Source organism: Hermetia illucens, chromosome 2 (assembly GCF_905115235.1).
Source record: "Hermetia illucens chromosome 2, iHerIll2.2.curated.20191125, whole genome shotgun sequence".
Taxonomy (NCBI): domain Eukaryota; kingdom Metazoa; phylum Arthropoda; class Insecta; order Diptera; family Stratiomyidae; genus Hermetia; species Hermetia illucens.
Genome location: NC_051850.1, coordinates 10372742 through 10393718, shown reverse-complemented (window position 1 = coordinate 10393718; position 20977 = coordinate 10372742). Strand labels below are relative to the sequence as shown.

At 41.2% G+C, this 20977-nt stretch overlaps 2 protein-coding genes across 3 annotated transcripts in view; one reads left to right on the top strand and one right to left on the bottom strand.

Moving 5' to 3' along the window:
- The window catches only part of LOC119647842, a 142887-nt gene that overhangs the window by 64610 nt on the left and 57300 nt on the right, over positions 1 to 20977 (top strand). The window lies entirely within an intron of this gene.
- LOC119647841 lies at positions 12963 to 15421 on the bottom strand. Its single transcript, XM_038049095.1, has 5 exons — positions 15342 to 15421; positions 15272 to 15280; positions 14837 to 15013; positions 13552 to 14778; positions 12963 to 13271 (listed from the first exon to the last, which is right to left on the bottom strand). Exons 4-5 carry the CDS (start codon positions 14776 to 14778, stop codon positions 13170 to 13172), a joined length of 1329 nt encoding a protein of 442 aa, XP_037905023.1. The 5' UTR covers positions 14837 to 15013; positions 15272 to 15280; positions 15342 to 15421; the 3' UTR covers positions 12963 to 13169.

Genomic DNA, 20977 nt, shown 5'->3' with positions numbered 1-20977 from the left:
TAATGGAAACGGAAACCTTCTGAGATGGTAATGCCAACACCGTATTGAGTGTGTGGGCTACCAAAATAGAGAAGTTTATAACCATTTTTACCGCGTTCGCGTTCTATGTCGCAGCTTTGGCATCAGACCATTGAGTTTCTTGCAGAGCGCAGATATTAATGCACCTTTTCCGAAGGGCTCTTGCGAGTTCCTCGGTCTTTCCAGTTAGGATGCCAACATTTAACGTGCAGACAAGTATTTGTTTTGCTTTTGCTCGGACTAGCTTACTTACATCCTGACGCCGTCCATGCGTCAAGAACTCTTGCCCATTTCTCGACAGGGCCAAGGCCCGTCCTGTCGCGTCGACTGAGGCGGACGCCCTAGCATTTTTCCGAGGTTTGTTATTCGATTCAGGCATCTTGTTTCTGATGACATTGGTCCTCTCACTAGAATCTTTAAATGGTTTAGAAGCCTGACCTAGGTGCATTTTTTTATTTACTGAGAGTTCAAAAGATCCAAGCTTCATTAGTTTTCTTTTCGTTGAGAACAAGACGTGTACTCCGTAAGACGGTCAATTTTCAACTACCTCCGCACGTGTATGTGAAGATATTCAGGAATGTATTATTGTTGCTGAGATTGTCCTTTACCTGGCGGATAGTGTGCAAAATTTCTGGTATAAAAAGTTTACCAATATACATATCCCTAGAAAGGGCAGGGTGCAGGACCCAGCAGACAATAAACCGGTTACTTGCTTACCAACCCTCTACAACTTCATAACCAACGTTATGAACGTCAATGCGCACCTCGAGACCAACAACATTCTGTCCGATGAGCAGAAGGGGTGTCGATTCGGATCAAGGGGAGGCAAAAAGCAACCCACTATCGACTCGGTAGTTGAGGGCAGGGAACCAGAGGCCAAAGAAATCTCTTTAGTTACTGTATCGATTACACCAAGGTTTTTGACGGTGTCCCGCACGCCTGGCTAATCGATGTTCTATAACATTGATCCGAAACTAGTCGAATTTTCGGCGATTATCATAGATCATAGATATCATACCACCTTATCGGTGCATTCATCTGAGGGTTCAAAGCCTACCTGTATACAGAGGGGCATCTTGCAGGAGGATTCGTTGAGTCCCCTCTGGTTTTGCATGGCACTGAACCCCCTTTCGTGGCTACTGAATGATAGCTAGAGGGCATGGTTTCGCAATAAAGTATGGGCTACGTGCTAACTGCGAACTAACACACTTGATGCACTTAGATGACATCAAGCTGTATCCTGGTACTGACGACCACCTTAGGAGTTTGCTGCGAATGGTTGACATATTTAGCCATGATATTCGGATGGGATTTGGATTAGACAAGTGTTGATTCTAAGCCATCTGCAAAACTCATCACGAACCTGTAATGAAATAATGGGATTGCGATGGTCAAACGAACATCCTGAGTGGGCGAAGACGACCTATAGAGAAGAGCTATCCCAAAAACCTAGAAAGTTAACGAAAATAACCGTGAAGGTCCGTCCGCAAATACTAAACCTCCATCGGAGCGCTCGGTCGATACATGTTTGCATGCCTCTGTGCTAGCCAGGCTTGGGGAAGTTTGGGGGTCCTTTGAGCGCTACAGTCGCTCACGTGTCATTATACAGAATTCTCGTGTCTATACCGATGCGTGGGTCCATTATTCTAGAGTTTTGTGGGGTTCAGGGGGAGGAGTGAAGAAGGAAGGCCTCAAACTGGCAAAAGAGTTAAATCATTATATTATATTATATTCATGGAAAATCAAATTAACACAAAAAACGTACTCATGCCAATATGTTAGCAAATTGAGGATGTTAAGAACCAAAATAGGTACATTTGAATAAAGATTTTATAAAGAAAGGGAACGAAAATAAGTAGTAAAACCAAAGAACACATCAAAATAAAATCCTCACCCAGAGCTCTGGTGATCACAGTTTGTTTTCCAAAAAAAGAAAAATTCCCCAAAATTATTATCCCAATCAAGTCACCACGGCTTATGACTTACGGATCGGGAATTACAACACTTTACTTCTATAGCCAAATGATTATTATTATTCTCTTAAGGGAGAGTCGCACCGCGTCCTTAACGAACTATTGTGTCCCTTTGCTGGTTATAGTGTACTTATTAATCATAGTATCTCAAACAGGCCTATAACCGTCAGGAACTTTAGTATATTCCCTACTTCCAGATCTTTCAACCTTGCATCTGGTATTAAGTAGTCTCCCAGATGCCTCGAGATAATTTGCCCAAGTGCCGGACACTGCCCCAGAACGTGTATAGAGGTTTGATCAGTGGTAATAGGTGATAGTTTAGCCAACAGTGGCCAGTGAAAATTCCCACTATGATTCGGAAGTTCTTTTTGGTGAGGCTTAAGCAATCGTTTATGCGCATGGGTTCGTATCCCTCAATAAGCACCCTGGACTGCACCATTCCTGATAGGCTCGCCTAGTATAGTTCCCCCAACCGTTCCTCTTCACATTTTAATGTCATAGCCGTGAAACCGTTTCCGTTTCCACAGAAGGGTTTTGCCTCATGTGAAGGCGTCCCTGCTCCCTTCTTGCCTAGTTGGTCCGCTGCCTCATTGCCTTCTAACCCAACACGGCCTGGAACCCAGAGTACCCTGAGCTTTTTGGACGAGCCGAATCTATTCAGTCCCCCAAGGCATTCCCTTACCAGTTTAGAATTCACCTGGTTGGACGTAAGTGCTTTGATCGCTGGTTAGCTGCTGGTGAGAATAGCAATGTTCTGCCCCCTGGAGATTAAAGGAGGCACATCTGTTTATGGCGTATATTTCCGCCTATTTTATGCTAGTGTACCTACTCATTGGCTCCAAGTCAAATTTCCTTGGACCAATAACACCGGTACCCGCTCCCTCTGCTGTGAGGGATCCGCCAGTGTACCATGTAATCAGTTGCCTGTTTAAGCCGTATGTTCCAGCCACGCTTTCCCAGTTTACCTTGTTACTCCAACGTGTTTCAAACTTTTTATCGAAGTGAAACCTCGTTGTCATGTTATTCATTGGTATCAATAATTCGCGATACCGCCTAGAAAAAATATCAATCTTCCTTCGATTTAGGCAGCTCCCCGCATCACTGGTACTCCCGGCCATCCTGAATATTGCCCTCCTTGCCTGCATCTGTATGTGCAGATGGATGGCGGCTAATCCCAGAAGGACCTTTAGGGATGCCGCTGGGCATGTTCTCATTGCCTTACTGATACACACGCAAGCCAGTCTTTAGAGTTTGTGTAATTCCCTGGCTTGTGTGCTGAGTTCGGTTCTTTCTCCCCAGATTACGGCCCCATGGTAATCATTGCCTTAACTATTACAGTATATATTCAAAGTAGTATCTTTGGGATGCAACCCCATTCTTCTTCCTGCTATGGACCTACAAGTTATCAGAGCCCTCGTGGCTTTCCGACAAGTGTTTCCGACATATGTCTTCCAGAGTAATCTTTGGTCTAACGTTATTCCCAAGTATTTCACCTCCATACCATGTAACCTTATGGCTCTCAGGCAATCAACCTTACGTCTCCTAGTGAATGGTACTGCACCAGGCACTAGTAACCCTTATTCCAGTTTGGATTCTATCACATAGAGTATCCAGATATTTGCCCCTACAGATTAAAACAATGTCGCCTGCGTCATCCTGAACCTGTATTCCAGTATTTGTTAGCATGTCCAGGAGTTCGTCCACTACCATACTCCACATAAGCGGTGATAGTACCCCGCCCTATGGACAACCTTGAGTAGTATTCATAACAATAGAATTTGTACATGTCGGTACTTCTATTTGCCTACTCTCTAGCATTATGCTCATCCAGAAAACCAGAGTGTTTCCCACTCTCTTGCGGCTGCGGGCATCTTGTATCTCTAATAATTGCGATTCTTTTCCCACAACACAAAGAGAGAAGATTTCACTCAACGGTTCAATAGGACGTCTTTTCAATCTCGAGAGTGGCCATGGAGGAAGTACAAGAGATCCGTGGTCGAACTAGGGCAACAAGGTTCCAGGATTGAACGTGAATCCGAAAGAAAGAGTCGTAAATCTGGCTTGCGTCGGCCGTTGGTAAGAGCTGCGCGGTGATGATGCTAGATGTTAGAAATGCCTTTAATTCGGCAAACTGGGGTTCGGATTAAAGGGACTTTAGCTTAACTGGGTGTCCCTGGTTATTTAGTTCGGATAGTTACCTTTCGCAGAGACTTCTTTGATACGAGACCGATGACAGGCCGCTTGTTGTGATAGCAGGTGTTCCCAAAGGTTCCATATTGTGGCCCCTACCGTGGAATATAACACAACGGAGTGTTCGGCCTTAGCCTACCAAAGCAGGCAACGTTGATCGGTTTTACAGAGGACCTGGCGGTGGTGATAGTTGCGAAGCAACCCGACGATGTGAAACCTTATGGAAATGAAACCATTCACAACATCAAAGCGCGGTTACGAATGGTTAAACTAGACTTGACGGATGAAAAGACGGAGGCGGTGCTTATTACAAATTGCTAGAAAGACAAAATTCGGGTTGGCAATCACGAGGTAGCTTGAACTATGCGCGAGATTCCAGCGTACTCCGATGATACGACGCAAACAGGTATTGACGAAAGCTACTCCCATATAGCAACACAGAAAGAACATTAGCATAGAACAGTCACAGGTTGATATTAGTGCTGAGATAACTGCATTTTCAAATTATAGACAGAGTAGTGAAAGCGGATCTAGCAGTGTTAATGCATCGGGTAACATCTAGGTGCCACCAACAGCAGAAACCACGCTTCCTAGATATACAAACTAATCGACGCCGAAATCCAACCCAAGAACAGCAAGCTCAACAGAATCGACGCCTTCACCGAGTACAATCTCACTGACAGGAATGTCATATACCATGGGGGGTTTCCCTTACTACGACGAAGTCAACAATGATTGCGTCATGCTTAAAGGATCCTGCATCGGATCCACTTTCAGCCTCAAATTCATTGATGCGTCATCCAAGATGGGTCATAATCGCTTCGAAACCGCTAAGATGAATAAGCCCGAGCTGCGTATGAAGCAAAATGAGCTCTTTATCCGTGGTCCACTATGAGCTTCGTCCATGAGACCGCTTTAGGTATGTGATCGACGTAAGTCCGGCATATTGCGCGGCTTCAGCTGTTGTTTCTGTGACACAGTGCTCGCTGATAGATAGCACAAAGTGGAGTGGAGCATAGGGCATCCACCCAATCAAACTGGGCTTGAGTTTCACTATCATCACACCTAACGCTGTGCAACTAATAAGCTCAGACCAGCGAGACAAACACAAGACGAACACAGCCACCCATGCCAACTGGGGTTCGAACCCAGAATCATCGTCAACCATCGCGCCATTAATGCAGATAGGAAGAGAACGATGATGCGTCGGACTAAGAATCTTGGTTTTGTTGGTGTTTATCTTCAGTCCAACTCTACTTGTCTCTCCATCGAAATCTAGAGTAATTTTGCGAACGTCCATAGCTCAATCTGAGTGTGAATAGATGTCATCAACGTACTCGGGGTTTTTGAGGAAATATGTCATAGTTTATTGAACTCCTCCAGGTCCTCCGGGCAGAACATCATCGATAACAAGAAGAAATAATATCAGTGACAAAACGCAACCCTGGCGGACTCCGTTTTGGACCTTAAATTTCTTTGAAATTTTACTCGGTGCAACACGAGTGAAAAGAGCAAACCTGCAGTAAATAACTGCGAGGAGACCATTGAGTCCACTGACATTGTTTGAGTGCATTGATGGCCTGATGATTTCTCTTCTGTTGGGGGGAATAGTCCGTATCCACATGTTACAGTCAGTAGCCAATTGATCCGCAAGGGGCGGAAGTTCACTGAATGTGTTGTGGCTAAGGATCGTCTTCAAGTGTTTCTTTCATCTCTTCAGCTTCTTGTCATCGTGGATGAGGAGTGGGTGGTTAGCGTTCGGGTGCGCCACGCCTGCCATCACTTGCAGCGGTCAATAGAGCCTTCAATCCCTCCATGAAACGTGTATTTTTAAGGTTTTGTGTGAAACAAAACCTTATTAGAATGGTGACGGTGTCTGTCTGTTCGTCTGTCCGTCTGTCTGTCTGTCTGTCTGTCTGTCTGTCTGTCTGTCTGTCTGTCTGTCTGTCACACCCGATTTATTCGGAAACGACTAGACCGATTGTCACGAAAATTGGTGAGAGTATGTAATCTGGTGATCCCTTTACATGCAGTAAGTGGCGCCATCTTACGTTAAGTTTAAGGGGGGCTCTCCGTACATGTGAATGGAGGGTGCAAATTTTTTTTTCTCAGAATGTAGCCAAGTAGGGTATCAAATGAAAGGTCTCAACTAGTACTTTTCGAATCTGGTTCAATATTTGATATTAGATGAAACATAGGGGAGTAAGGGTTGAAAATATGACCCACAAAAAGTGTAACAGGTCTCGTTCTCAGAACCTATCCAACCGAAAAATCTGGAAAAAATCACAGTGGTGCATCTCTACGAAATCTAGGCCTCAAAATATATCCGGTTCCGATATCTGCACAAATAAAGTTAATAATAGTATATTTCCACATTTTAGAAATTTACCCGGCACCCCCCCTTATGTTCATCTCAGAAATACAAAATTTGGCATGAGTGTAACGAAGAATATAATGCACAGTTTGCTCAAGTTTGAAGAAAATCCAACTATTATTAACAAAGTTATAGGGGGTGAAACTTTACAATTTTTTGTGAATTTCGTGCACTTTACAACCCGCATGACGTCATCATCACATATCAATTCGTCAATTCCACAACGAAATGACTTCTTATGAATTGGGTCGCAGAGAATTATTTTGTTTTAGTTTTTTAGTTATTTGTCAGCCAGACATGTGTGTATGTAGGTATATAATATATGCGTGCTAATGAACTTTGCGGGTAGTGCCTAATTCAGATAGATATAAGACGTAAATCGGAAAGATGGGTACGATCAATTTATATACGTGCATATATGTGTACAGCAGGTAATAGGCAGTTTGTTTGTTTAGGGTGAGCGTGATATCTATGGCTCTAATATGTACGTATGTCTCGTAGTTTGGAAAAATATGAAGGATTATGTTGGATTTGTAGCTATATACGGACAGAGAAATGTGCGTCTCTTACATAAGATGAACACAAAACCTTTATACCCGAAGCGCGAGCTTCCGGTATTCCGACTTGTTTATGGTGGCATTGTGGCGAACGCATCATGCATGCAAATGGAAACGACCATCAGATGGTGATTTTTTTGAGGCCAACGTCAGTGCCTCGCTTATTATGCATATTCACGAGATAACTCCTAAGTCTATGTTAATCACAAAGTAATCAATCAATCAGATTTCAGTCAGCTGAAACACAACTGACCTTATGGCAAACTGTGTGATCGAATGAGGTGGCGGTGGAAGCTACAAAAATCTACAAACTTCCCACCATTATCGTCCGAGCGAGGAGTTGTCAGAGCCCACCTTGGAACTCAGATCATCAATCACATTCACAATGTCACTTTTAGGAAGCCTCTCTTGAATTGCTTATAATTGTTCATAGAAAGAATCCTTCTCCACTATATCGGAAGTCTCCGTTGATGCACAGCACTGTACAATTGTCACGCTCCTTAACATGGACTGGAATCTTGCTGTCAGAATTTTATCAGAAATCTGTTCCCATGCCAAAAGAGCGCGCCTTATGATAGCTGTCGAAAGCAACTCGACACCGCATTCGCATCTGTTACCACTCGGCTTTCCAGAGTACAAAGGTACATTGCCATCAGTGTGGAGAAAGAGAGAGAGGGAGAAGTAATCTCCAGAGTCCCACCGTCTTACTTCGCCTAGGCCCAGATTGCCCAGCTAATATCGTTGAAATTTTTGAACGAACTAGAGAAAGCGAGCATTCTGAGGACTCTTGCTATCGTTGTCTTTCTGTATATTCTCAAGCCAGAACTCACAGAGCGCCGTAAAAGACTATTTACTTATTTATAGAGAGATTATATGATATCAATTGAAATTTAAATAAATAAAAAAGAATGTTTTTTTGTTTGAATAATAAAGACAAGTTAAAATCTGGTCAAACCATAATTATTACTGGAGGGATCTGAGAAAGAAGCCGTGATTTCCAGTAGAACAAACTTTGGAGGCGGTCCTATTATGGCCCATAGCGTTAAAGAAGTAATGTGGCTACGCTAATTTTGACCTTCTTATACGAGTTGCTAACAATAATAGTTAACTGTTTGTCATATTTTTTTATTATATACGTATAGTTAGACATGCAGTTTCATCCAGGGCATACGTAATTTGTCAGACGTTACCTCACCTCTGCCCTGCGAGCAGCGGGACCGAGGGGACTACAAGATGGTATTTGCTCGTTTGGATAAACTCAAAAACACGTTATTTGTGTGAATTATATCGAGGCTAAAGCAGCCAAATAATAATGCAGGCCTAAACCCGGCCGAAGTTAGACTAAATTTTGCTTAGGAATTGAAGGAGTCCTAAGTCCGCCATCCACTTTGAAATGTAAATTTCATCAGAAAATGATAAACTATATGGCCTACAAATAAGTTCTGTCGGTTTTTTTCTTGAAATTTGAAGCTTTATTGTGAAAAATTGGTTATACATTCATTGTTCAAAGTATTGCCCATCGCTAGCCACAACTTTCTTCCATCTTTCAGACAATTCATAGATACCATCGCGCCAAAAATTGGCCTGCTTGGCCGTTATCCACTCATCGAGCCATTTTTTGAGTTCGTCGTAATTGGAGAAGTGCTGGTCAACCAAGCCATGCTGCATCGACCGGAACAAATGGTAATCAGAAGGAGCAATGTCTGGAGAGTACAGCGGGTGGGGTAGGACTTCCCATCTCAACGTTTCTAGATATGTTTTAACGGGCTGTGCAACATGTGGACGAGCATTGTCATGTTGCAAAATAACTTTATCATGCCTTTGCTGGTATTGCGGCCGTTTTTTCTTGAGTTCGCGGCTCAAACGCATCATTTGACGTCGGTAGAGTTTTCCCATGACCGTTTCGTTCGGTTTTAGCAGCTCATAGTATACCACACCCAGCTGGTCCCACCATATACACGGCATGGTCTTCTCACCATGAATATTCGCTTTGGCCGTCGATGATGAGGCATGGCCGGGGTATCCCCACGTTGCCCGACGCTTGGGATTATCGTAATGGATCCACTTTTCATCGCCAGTAACTATTCGATGCAGAAAACCCTTCCTTTCTTGTCGTTGGAGCAGATGTTCGCACGTGAAAAAACGGCGATCGACGTCTCTTGGCTTCAGTTCATACGGAACCCAACTTCCGACCTTTGGGATCATCCCATTTTCGTTGATGAAAAAAGTATTGTTGTTTACACTTCAATTAAATAATTTATACTGAAATGTGGATCAATGGAATAAAAAACAAGCTACGCCATCTATTGTGAAAACCGACAGAACTTATTTTTAGGCCTGATAGATAGTGAGGTTATACTTATAATACAAGCGACACCTGCCTTTGTTTTGCTGATTGCTGTTTTAGATGAAGTCCACTATGAATGAGTCCACTTTCCACTCTAATAAAGACTCGAAACAAAGAAAAACATCTGCATGTGCACGTCTGTTGTATTCACTTCTTGTGTCACTTCGGTTGCCCGATTAATATTTTACTGGGTGAGTAATATTGTGTCTATGAATCGATTCTGGGGAATATTACACCTAAACAGCAGTTTGAATAGTTCGCTCAGATTACAGGCGAGATATATAATTTGACGTCGCAATCTATTGTCAGTTCTGAGTTGAATGACTAATGTTTGATTATGTTAATCTTTCATGTGTGAATATAAATCTTTTTGTAGCCACCAACGCCACCTTTCATCAACGCAACTGAATTCTTCGCTGCACATCAGCATTTTCTGAACCTCCCCTTTTCCATCGGTCCGAAAAGCTAATTTTCGATGCGTCCTTCGAGGACAGATGTCGCCCAAGTGTCCTTTTTGCTTGAACGCTCACTGGCGACAGTCACGTGACGACCAGCAAAGTAAGTTAACATTGTAAGAAGAGGGGCTTTCTGAATTCATAAGCGTAGATATGCATAGCCGTGAATGTGGTCACAGCAGGCCGAAATGGTGAATTAAGATGCGCAGAAATATATGTGTGTACCGTGGAATGCAACATTGCCAACTCAGAAACATATAAAATAGCGACTGAAAGTATGGAAAAATTTTCGAAAGAACAATAGCTACAATTCGAACATAATTTAAATTATATTTTGCGTGTGGAAGTTAAACAAAAACTTAAAGTTGTTTTTAAAAAAAAACTATTTATTGGCTGACTAGCAGCGATTCATTTACAGAGTAACAATTATACTGCGCGTAGTGCTGATGCAGCAAGAAGGTGCATTTGTTAATTAAGTTGTCTATGCAAGTATGGATCGATGAACTTGTTGATTCAGGGGGTCACGCGAGTTATGGACTATGCACTAACTTTTTTAAAAAAAAGCGAATGTTTAAATGTTTGAGAATTTATTTGGGCAGCGTTTCTGCCAGATTCCCGATTACAACTTCTTGCATTAATTTGTGATTCTGACTTTTATACAATATTTTATGCTTACTCGAAAATGCACATCCGGCGTGTGCTAGAAAAACATTTGATACAATGACCTCACTTGCCGGAAAAGTGTATTTTATGTGGAATTTGGAAAAGGTGCAATTTACAATGATTTTATGGTTACTAAAGCGAAAAACGGATTGTAGGTAAATATAAGATTGATAGACCAGTAGCTTACTCCAAACTACAATTTTATTTTATTGTGTGTACATATATTTCGGGAGCAACTTACTCTCTTCATCAGTACAAAGCTAGTACAAAGAACCGTATAATCGCAATTGTTTTCAATAGCTTTGTACTGATGAAGGGTAAGGTAAGGTAAGGTAAGGTGCTCCCGAAATATATATACACACAATAAAATAAAATTGTAGTTTGGAGTAAGCTACTGGTGTATCAATTTTAGACTTAACTACAAATAGAAGACAATATCTAACCTTTTAGAAATGCAAGATATTATATGCATATGATATATGTTGGTTGTCGTCATGGGGACATAACTCGCGCGGTGCAACCGTTTTTTGTGTAAAACAAAACCTTATTAAAATCGATTCAATGTGTCTGTCTGTCACTCGCACTTTTCTCCAAAACGCCTAAACCGATCCGAATGAAATTTGGTGGACAGATGGGAACTACGAAATCGCACGCATACAGCGACTGGCATGAATTTAGGTGGAGTTTAAAAGGAGGCTCCCCATACATGCAAAGGAGGAATTCAAACATTTTTTTCACTGGGTGTAGTCGTGTAGGTTATCAAATGAAAGATCTCGATTAGTACTTTTCGAAACTGACATTAGTTTTGGCCTGATTGCAAAACGCGTGAGTAGGGAGTCAAAATGTACGCACTTAAAGTGAGACAGGACTCATTTTTGGAAACTACCCAACCTTAAAATCCGAAAAAAAAATCAGGGTGGTGCGCTTAGATGAAATCTAGGCCCCAAAATATGTCCCATTCCGATAACTTCTCAAATAAACTTACTAATAGTATATTACTGCTTTTTAAAAATTTGCTGAAAAACCCCCCTTAGATTCATCCTAGGACTTCCGAATTTTACACCAGCATAGAGGACAATATTTCGTATCCACGTGCTAAGTTTCGTGGAAATCTGGCCTTTAATGCCAAAGTCATAGCAGTTCAAATTTAGTAATTCTGCGCGAATTTACTGCTTCCAAAGCCAAGCAAATAAGATGCTGACATCTTAGTTGACCGGAATAATTGACTTTCGGGTGAAATATTAAGGTCGCAATTAATAATATTAAACTCAGAGTGTGAAGCGTATGAGGTTGACTATTATCAATACAGGGCTTTCCATCAAATGATTTATTTAAATCGCTTTCTAGAAAATAGAGGGCAATGGAATTTTTACCTATGTGACACGTAGCTGTCGCGCACTCGTCGCTCCTCACATCTTCTTCTTTTTCTTCATCCTTCAGTTCACAAGCGGGGTCGGCTTGTCGTGATCGGTTTCGTCATTTTATTTTATCAAATGTCTGATCAGGATGTAATCGCGAGACCTATAAATCCCCATCCAGTGTCTCAAGCTACCATTGTTTTGGCCGGCTTTATGGTTGCTTACCATTGACTTCGATGTTCTGACAAATACTGGTTGTTGGATTCTCGTTAGCGTGAATTACGTGACCACACCATCGAAAACGCCTTTCTCGCAGTTTTTTCACGATCGGTGCAAACCCATATCGATCGCGGATATTCTCATTTCAAACGTGATCAAAACGTGTCATGCCACTAGTGCAATGCAACATCTTTGTCCCCATTACCGCAAGACGCCGTTCTTTGACCTTTATAGTCGGCCAACACTAAGAACTATAGAGAGCGACAGACGGACGACATTGCATTAAATTTTAGATTTGGGACATGCGCTGATACGTCGATCACAAAGAACACCAGTTGGGGAATGCCACTTCATCCAGGTGGCGTTAATGCGTGAAACAATTCCATTACGCAGTTCTCCATTGGCTGATAGCATTGACTCGAGATATTTAAATCGCTGAGTTCTGGCAATAGCAGTAACCTGCCCCTCGAGATATTTAAATCGCTCAGTTCTTTCAATGGCAGTAACCTGCCCAGAACTGAGCGATTTCAATATCTCGGGTCAATGCTATAAGCCAATGGAGAATTACGTTATGCTCCTCACATAGGGAAACACAAAACCTTTTATACCCGAAGCGTCAAGCTTCCATTTTCCCGACTTATTTTTTCATATTCAGGTTTAGACCTTCAGTATTTGCGGGCGGATCTGAACGGTCAATTTAGCCAATTTTCTTCAGATAAGGATAGCTCTTCCCTCTAGGTAGTCGCCTGCCACGCAGGATGGTCTTTTGACCACCTCAATATTCAGAGTTCATTACACACTTTATACAGAATGCAGGGTGAAAAACTAGACTTTCTTTTCAAAAATATTTTTTTATGTAAAAACAACAAGGTTCACAAATATTTCTTGTAAGGACATAAAAAACACATATTTACTCGGCCATAATTTAGGCAAATTGGGTATTGCCTAAATTACCGCCTGCACTCTCGACCTGGACCGGGGTAATGTGAAAGTTAGAAATCTGAACTTGACTTGCTTATTTGAACAAAAATAGTTTATTCTTTCTCCAACGGTGTCGGTAAGGGATTTGCCCTTGTCTGAACTCCAATATATCCAAGTTATCAAGATATAGTGGGGACTGTAAGGAATTGCACTCATATAAATCAAACGAAACAGCATATTAGAAATAATAATAATAATAATCGTTGGCGCAACAATCCATGTTGGATCAGGGCCTTGAAGTGTGTTAGAGGCCTTCATTCAAGACCGTAACGGTACACAAGGAGGCAATGTGGTCAGCATTGCGCTCGCCCGAGATTATTACCCTGATTTGACTCAGGTACTCATTCACAGCTGAGTCGACTGGTATCCGACGTCAAATCACGATACAAAAACACAAATATTAGAAACACCTTTACCTTAAGGAGATCCTCTTCCATGTCTCCTCCCCAGTATATCTTAAGTGGTTGTGGATTTCCCTGTTTTTTAGCTTCTATAAATCTGTGCAGTAGATCCCAATCGAGTCCTGTTGCAACATGGTTCACATCACATTTCTGTAGATTCTTTAAGTCCCGAATTAATTCAACAAGCCCGTCAGCGCTAACACTGCCTTTATCATCGATATCGATCCACAACTCTTCCAAGTTGGGTATTTTCGAAGCAATTGCTCCAAGATCGTTATCGTTAAAACGCTGATATCTGGGCAGATAGAGAAATTTCAGGTTCTTCAAGGATACAATACAACTCGGGAATATTTTAACTACTTCAGCACACAAAGTCGATATTTCCAACAATTCAAGATTAGGAAGATTTGCAATCCCTTTGGCAACTGATATAATTTCATGTTCATCAAATACTCTTAAAATAAGTTGTTTGAGCTTTTTTAATTGTCCAATTGATTCATAGTTGGAGTATCTTATTCCGCTGATGATCAGATACTCTAATTCATGTTGTGTATCAAATAAAGCTTGAAGCGCACCGTTCTCAAGAAGAGGGCAATACGATATATCAAGGAATTTCAGATTATTCCCATTCATGAGTTTGATGAAATTTTCCTCTCTAAAAACGCTACAGTGACGGATATCTAACCCGACTAAGTTGGTCATTTGACGTATCTCTGCTCCACTCCCTTTGTAAAAAAATGGTAAATCTAGATACTTTATGCTCTGCTTTTTTCCAATTGTTGACAAAAGTCGGTGTTGAAATCTTTCATCTGTTGCCGTTACAGAAATCGATTCCAGAGATTTGTTGGTGAATAATATTTTCTGAAATATTTTCAGTTCAGATTCATAGGTTGGATCAAACCAGGGAATCGCTTGCAGGTTGCGGCAATGTGCTGCTATTAATTCGTAGTAGGGTCTCTCTGCTCTTTCGTTAGTTTTGGGAAAACGATCTAAGGAAATATTCTTGATTTGGTATCCAAAACGTTCTAATATCTGCTTGGTCTCATCCACTGTTAAACGTCTGCTACACTCCTTCATTTCAAACACGTCATTTCCTGATACTATCTGGAGAACCCTATCTTCGCCCAAATAGTTGCCGAGGATGAGCTTATCAAGTAGAGGTAGAAATGACAGTATATGATGAAGACAATCGTCATTGAGATCGGAGAGTGTTTTTTGAGTTGTTCCCTCTCCTGGATTCATCTAAAATGGAATATCAAGTAATGAAGGTTTAGATATGGTTAAGGAAAGTGATACCTACCTTTGTTCCACTGGTTCTTATATTAGACGAACTTAACACTGAATGTAGTCCACTTCCCTATCTAAAACTGGAGGCTTGGAACGAGCAAAACCATCTGAGAGTACATCCAACTGGGTTCACTTTTTATCTCAGTTCGATTGTCTGAGTAAGACGTTATTGGGGTGAGAGATTTTGTATCTGTAATTTCAAGAAAATATTACACTCAAGCCACAGTTTGGATTGTTCACTTAGGTCACAAGCGAGGTATTATCAATCAATTATTTAAAGTCGTAATCTGTAATCTGCAATCTGAACATGAGAGAAAAGACTGATAAAAAAATGCAAAGAGAGTGATGCAATGGACTTTTAAGGGAACCATAAACATTGCAAAATAATTAGCACAACGGACTTTGAAAAAAGTACGTATTTCAACAAATACGATAATTATGAAGATACCTGGGAAACCTGGAAGTAGAAGAAATAATATCAGTGACAAAACGCAACCGTGGCGAACTCCGTTTTGGACCTTAAATTCCTCGAAATTTTATTCGGTGCAGCACGAGTGAAAAGAGCAAACCTGCAGATGCTGCGGCAAATAACTGCGAGGAGACCGTTGAGTCCACTGACTTACTCTATTTGAGTACATTGATGGTCTGATGATTTCTCTTCTGTTGGGAGGAATAGTCCGTATCCGCATGTTACAGTCAGTAGCCAATTGATCCGCAAGGGGCGGAAGTTCACTGAATGTGTTGCGGCTAAGGATCGTGTTCAAGTGTTTCTTTTATCTCTTCAGCTTCTTGCCATCGTGGATGAGGAGTGGGTGGTTAGCGTTCGGCTGCGCCACGCCTGCCATCACTTGCAGCGGTCAATAGAGCCTTCAATCCCTCCATGAAACGTGTATTTTTTATGGGGGCATTGTGGCGAATGCATCATGCATGCAAATGGAAACGACCATCAGATGGTGATTTTTTTTTGAGGTCAACGTCAGTGCCTCGCTTATTATGCATATTCACGAGATAACTCCTAAGTCTATGTTAATCACAAAGTAATCAATCAATCAGATTTCAGTCAACTGAAACACATCTGACCTTATGGTAAACTGTGTGATTGAATAAGGTGGCGGTGGAAGCTACAAAAATCTACAAACTTCCCACCATTATCGTCCGAGCGAGGAGTTGTCAGAGCCCACCTTGGAACTCAGATCATCAATCACATTCACAATGTCACTTTTAGGAAGCCTCTTTTGAATTGCTTATAATTGTTCATAGAAAGAATCCTTCTCAACTGTATCGGAAGTCTCCGTTGATGCATAGCACTGTACAATTGTGAGGCTCCTTACCATGGACCGAAATCTTGCTGTCAGAATTTTATCAGAAATCTGTTCCCATGCCAAAAGAGCGCGCCTTATGATAGCTGTCGAAAGCAACTCGACACCGCATTCGCATCTGTTACCACTCGGCTTTCCAGAGTACAAAGGTACATTGCCATCAGTGTGGAGAAAGAGAGAGAGAGGGAGAAGTAATCGCCAGAGTCCCACCGTCTTACTTCGCCGAGACCCAGATTGCCCAGCTAATATCGTTGAAATTTTTGAACAAATTAGAGAAAGCGAGCATTCTGAGGACCCTCGCTATCGTTGTATTTCTGTATATTCTTAAGCCAGAACTCACAGAGCGCCGTAAAAGACTATTTACTTATTTATAAAGAGATTCTATCAATTGAAATTTAAATAAATAAAAAAGAATGTTTTTTTGTTTGAATAATAAAGACAAGTTAAAATCTGGTCAAACCATAATTATTACTGGAGGGATCTGAGAAAGAAGCCGTGATTTCCAGTAGAACAAACTTTGGAGGCGGTCCTATTATGGCCCATAGCGTTAAAGAAGTAATGTGGCTAACGCTAATTTTGACCTTCTTATACGAGTTGCTAACAATAATAGTTAGTTAACTGTTTGTCATATTTTTTGAATCGTTTTATTATATACGTATAGTTAGACATGCAGTTTCATCCAGGGCATACGTAATTTGTCAGACGTTACCTCACCTCTGCCCTGCGAGCAGCGGGACCAAGGGGACTACAAGATGGTATTTGCTCGTTTGGATAAACTCAAAAACACGATATTTGTGTGAATTATATCGAGGCTCAAGCAGCCAAATTATAATTCAGGCCTAAAGCCGGCTTAGGAATTGAGGGAGTCCTAAGTCCGCCATCCACTTGGTACTTTGAAATGTAAATTTCATCAGAAAATGATAAACTAGATAGTGAGGTTATACTTATAAAAGACACTTTACTATGATTAATAAATTGAAATAATCAGATTTAACAACAAGCGACACCTGCCTTTGTTTTGCTGATTGCTAGGTTAGATGAAGTTCACTATGAATTAGTCCACTTTCCACTCTAATAAAGGCTCGAAACAAAGAAAAACATCTGCATGTGCCCATCTGTTGTATTCACTTCTTGTGTCACTTCGATTGCCCGATTAATACTTTACTGGGTGAGTAATATTGTGTCTATGAATGGATTCCGGAGAATATTACTCCTAAACAGCAATTTGGATAGTTCGCTTAGATTACAGGCGAGATATATAATTTGACGTCGCAATCTTTTGTCAGTTCTGAGTTGAATGACTAATGTTTCATTTTTTAATCTTTCATGTGTGAATACAAATCTTTTTGTAGCCACCAACGCCACCTTTCATCAACGCAACTGAATTCTTCGCTGCACATCAGCATTTTCTGAACCTTCCCTTTTCCATCGGTCCGAACGGCTAATTTTCGATGCGTCCTTCGAGGACAGATGTCGCCCAAGTGTCCTTTTTGCTTGAACGCTCACTGGCGACAGTCACGTGACGACCAGCAAAGTAAGTTAACATTGTAAGAAGAAGGGTTTTCTGAAGTCATAAGCGTAGATATGCATAGCCGTGAATGTGGTCACAGCAGGCCGAAATGGTGAATTAAGATGCGCAGAAATATATGTGTGTACTGTGAAATGCAACATTGCCAACTCAGAAACATATAAAATGGCGACTGAAAGTATGGAAAAATTTTCGAAAGAACAATAGCTACAATTCGAATATAATTTAAATTATATTTTGCGTGTGGAAGTTAAACAAAAACTTAAAGTTGTTTTTAAAAAAAAACTATTTATTGGCTGACTAGCAGCGATTCATTTACAGAGTAACAATTATACTGCGCGTAGTGCTGATGCAGCAAGAAGGTGCATTTGTTAATTAAGTTGTCTATGCAAGTATGGATCGATGAACTTGTTGACTCAGGAGGTCACGCGAGTTATGGACTATGCACTAACTTTTTTAAAAAAAGCGAATATTTAAATGTTTGAGAATTTATTTGGGCAGCGTTTCTGCCAGATTCTCGATTACAACTTCTTGCATTAACTTGGAACTGCTTGGAACTGTGATGAATCTGGAGCTGGTGTTCGACACCTTTGCTCCCCTTTTCGCTGTGGACATTGTTGTCCATCTTTACGCTGGTTGGTTAACGTTCCTCTTTTTTTTTTTTTCAACAACGTTGTAAAACTTATATCTTATACTAGTTATAAATTACTTACAATACTAATAATAATAATTTTATCTTAACTAACTTTAACTTAACTAATTTTATCTTAACTAACAATATTAATAATATTACTTTATAATACTATGATAATTACCTTAAAATACTATACATTCTTATAATACTAATGCCCTTAAGCTAGGATAAGTTTCTTTTTTCTGTTTTTCTGCTTTTAAAATATTTAGAGTTTTATTCTTGTGGGAATCAATTTTTTTGAACAATTTCAGGGCTTTATCTTTAATAAACTTATCTATAGGTTCTAATCTTAGATCGCTATGTATATCTAGATTTCTTATGTAATGCGGGACATTAAAAATTTTTCTTACAGGTATATTCTGACATATTTGCAGTTGTTTTTTATATGTCTTACACGTTTGGTAAAAAATACTGCTCCCGTATAGCAGAGATGGGCGAATTAATTGTTTATAAATTAAAAGTCTATTCTTAATGTTTAGTTTTTTAGATCTAATTAAAGGGTAAAGGGATTTCAGCGTACCTGTGCATGCATCTCTTTTCAACTTTATGTGTTTTCTCCAATTTAGTCTGCTGTCGAAAGTCAGTGCTAAATATTTCGCTGTTGGTTTCCAATCGATGGGCTGATTTTCGATTTGGATTTTTCCCGGTTTCTGTTCTCTCTTTCTTGTGATGAAGATTGCCTGGGTCTTCTCCGGGTTTATTTTTATCTTCCATTTTTTTAAGTATTCCAACATTGTGTTGGTTGCCTTCTGAAGATTGCTAGTGATGAGGCGTGCCTGTTTCGATGTGTGGAAGAGGCATGTGTCGTCCGCGAATAAGGAGATCCCTGTGAAGCGGTTAAATTGTCTTGGAATGTCCGCCGTGAATACTGTGTATAACAGCGGGGAAAGCGGCGATCCTTGGGGTACTCCTGCCTCTATTCTTTTTTCCGTTGATTGGTGCCCCTACGGTGCCATCCTAAAACTGCGATCTGCAATAAAGGATTGGATCAGTCTTACCATTGAATCAGATATTTTAAATTTCTTTAGTTTGGCTAGGAGCCCTGCGTGCCAGACTTTATCGAAAGCTTTCGATATATCGAACATTATTAGTCCGGTCGATTTCCGCTTGTTCAAAACGCTGCGAATGTGCTGGACTACTCTGGCCAGTTGAAGCTCGCATGAATGATCTCTTTGGAATCCGTATTGTTCCTCTGGGATGATGTTGAGCTCGTTGAGTTAATCCTGCAGTCTGCTCCGTATTACCCTTTCTGCAATTTTTCCAATTGTTGGAAGTAGGCTGATGGGTCTCCAGTTCTGTGGAAAGGTTGGGTTCTTTCCCGGCTTCAGCAGAGGGATGATGATGGACTTTTTCCATGCTTTTGGATATGTTCTGAGACGGAGTACTGCATTTATTACTGCGGTGATTGATTCGGCGATGTTATTCGGTGCATTCTTGATGCATTCGTTTGTAAGCATATCCCATCCTGGGGCTTTTTTGCTGCTTAGTCCATGGATGATGGTTTGGACTTCCACCTGATCTGTTTGCAGTTCCCAGTCTTCTCTTTGTGTTGAGTCATCTTGTGTCTCTGTTTCTGGCTCGTACTCTTCTTCAGATTCGTCGTCCGATGCGGTGTTCTCCCTGAATTGGAGTTCGAGTGAGTCCGCGAACGCTTCGGCCTTTCCCTCTTTATAAAATTCAAGGCCATTGGGACCATGAATTGTAGGCATTTGCCTACTGTTCGTTTCTGAATCGGTCAATGTCATCTCTGATAACGTTAGTGAGCCGATTCGCTTCTCTTTTCAGATTGGGATCTCCTGTCATTCTTCCTCTTTTTCTGATGCGATTTCTCTCCCTTATTCTTTCTTTAATATTTCTTGGGAGCCGGAAGTATTGTTGGTCGTTTACTTCTGTCTCCGTTGAGCTCTCCTGCTTGGCTGAAGTTAGTTGGGCGGTTAAGTTTTGAATCTCTATCTCTACCTGCTCCGAAGTTTCTAGTTTTGAGGTTGTGGTGTATTGTCTTAGAATATGGCGGTAGGTGTCCCAGTTGGTGGTTTTTATCATTTTCGGCGGATTTTCAATATATAAGTTGTATATTGAAAATAACACCGGTTTGTGGTCCGACGAGAGGTCGTCCAACACGTTGATTGTGACGTGGTTGCTGTAATTCTTTGTAATAGCCACATCAATTATGGTGCCGGTTGTGCTGCGTCCATAATGTGTTGGTTCCTCTGGTGCGTGAATAGTTGCTTCGTTTCCGTTTAGGAAAGCGAGCAGTTCTCTCCCTGCTTTGGTGTTTCGGGTTGCTCCTCAGTCTCGATGACGCGCGTTCAGATCCCCGGCGAGAAAAGTCGGTTTGTCCTCGTTGAGTAGCAGTTGAAGGTCCTCTGAAAAATTATCTGCTTATGGTGGACGGTAGGCTGATATAATTTTTATATCAGCTGGTCCTGTCCTTGCCTCGATGACTGTAGCTTCCATTCCAGTGATGAGTGGAGTTTCCAGGCGGTGATGCTCGATGCTTCTCTTAATGAGGACTGCGGTTCCTCCTCCACGGCCAGTAAGTCGGTCGTTTCTATATATGTCGTAGTTGGGTACTTTAAGTGGGTCTGTTGGTTTGAGGAACGTTTCCTGGAT

What these genes read in the sequence shown, in the direction of transcription:
- LOC119647841 (XM_038049095.1), bottom strand. Translation starts at nt 14,778, where the DNA reads ATGAATCCAGGAGAGGGAACAACTCAAAAAACACTCTCCGATCTCAAT. An exon ending in TGGAAGAGGATCTCCTTAAG is followed by an intron (nt 13,272 to 13,551) that starts GTAAAGGTGTTT and finishes AATTCCTTACAG; the next exon opens with TCCCCACTATATCTTGATAA.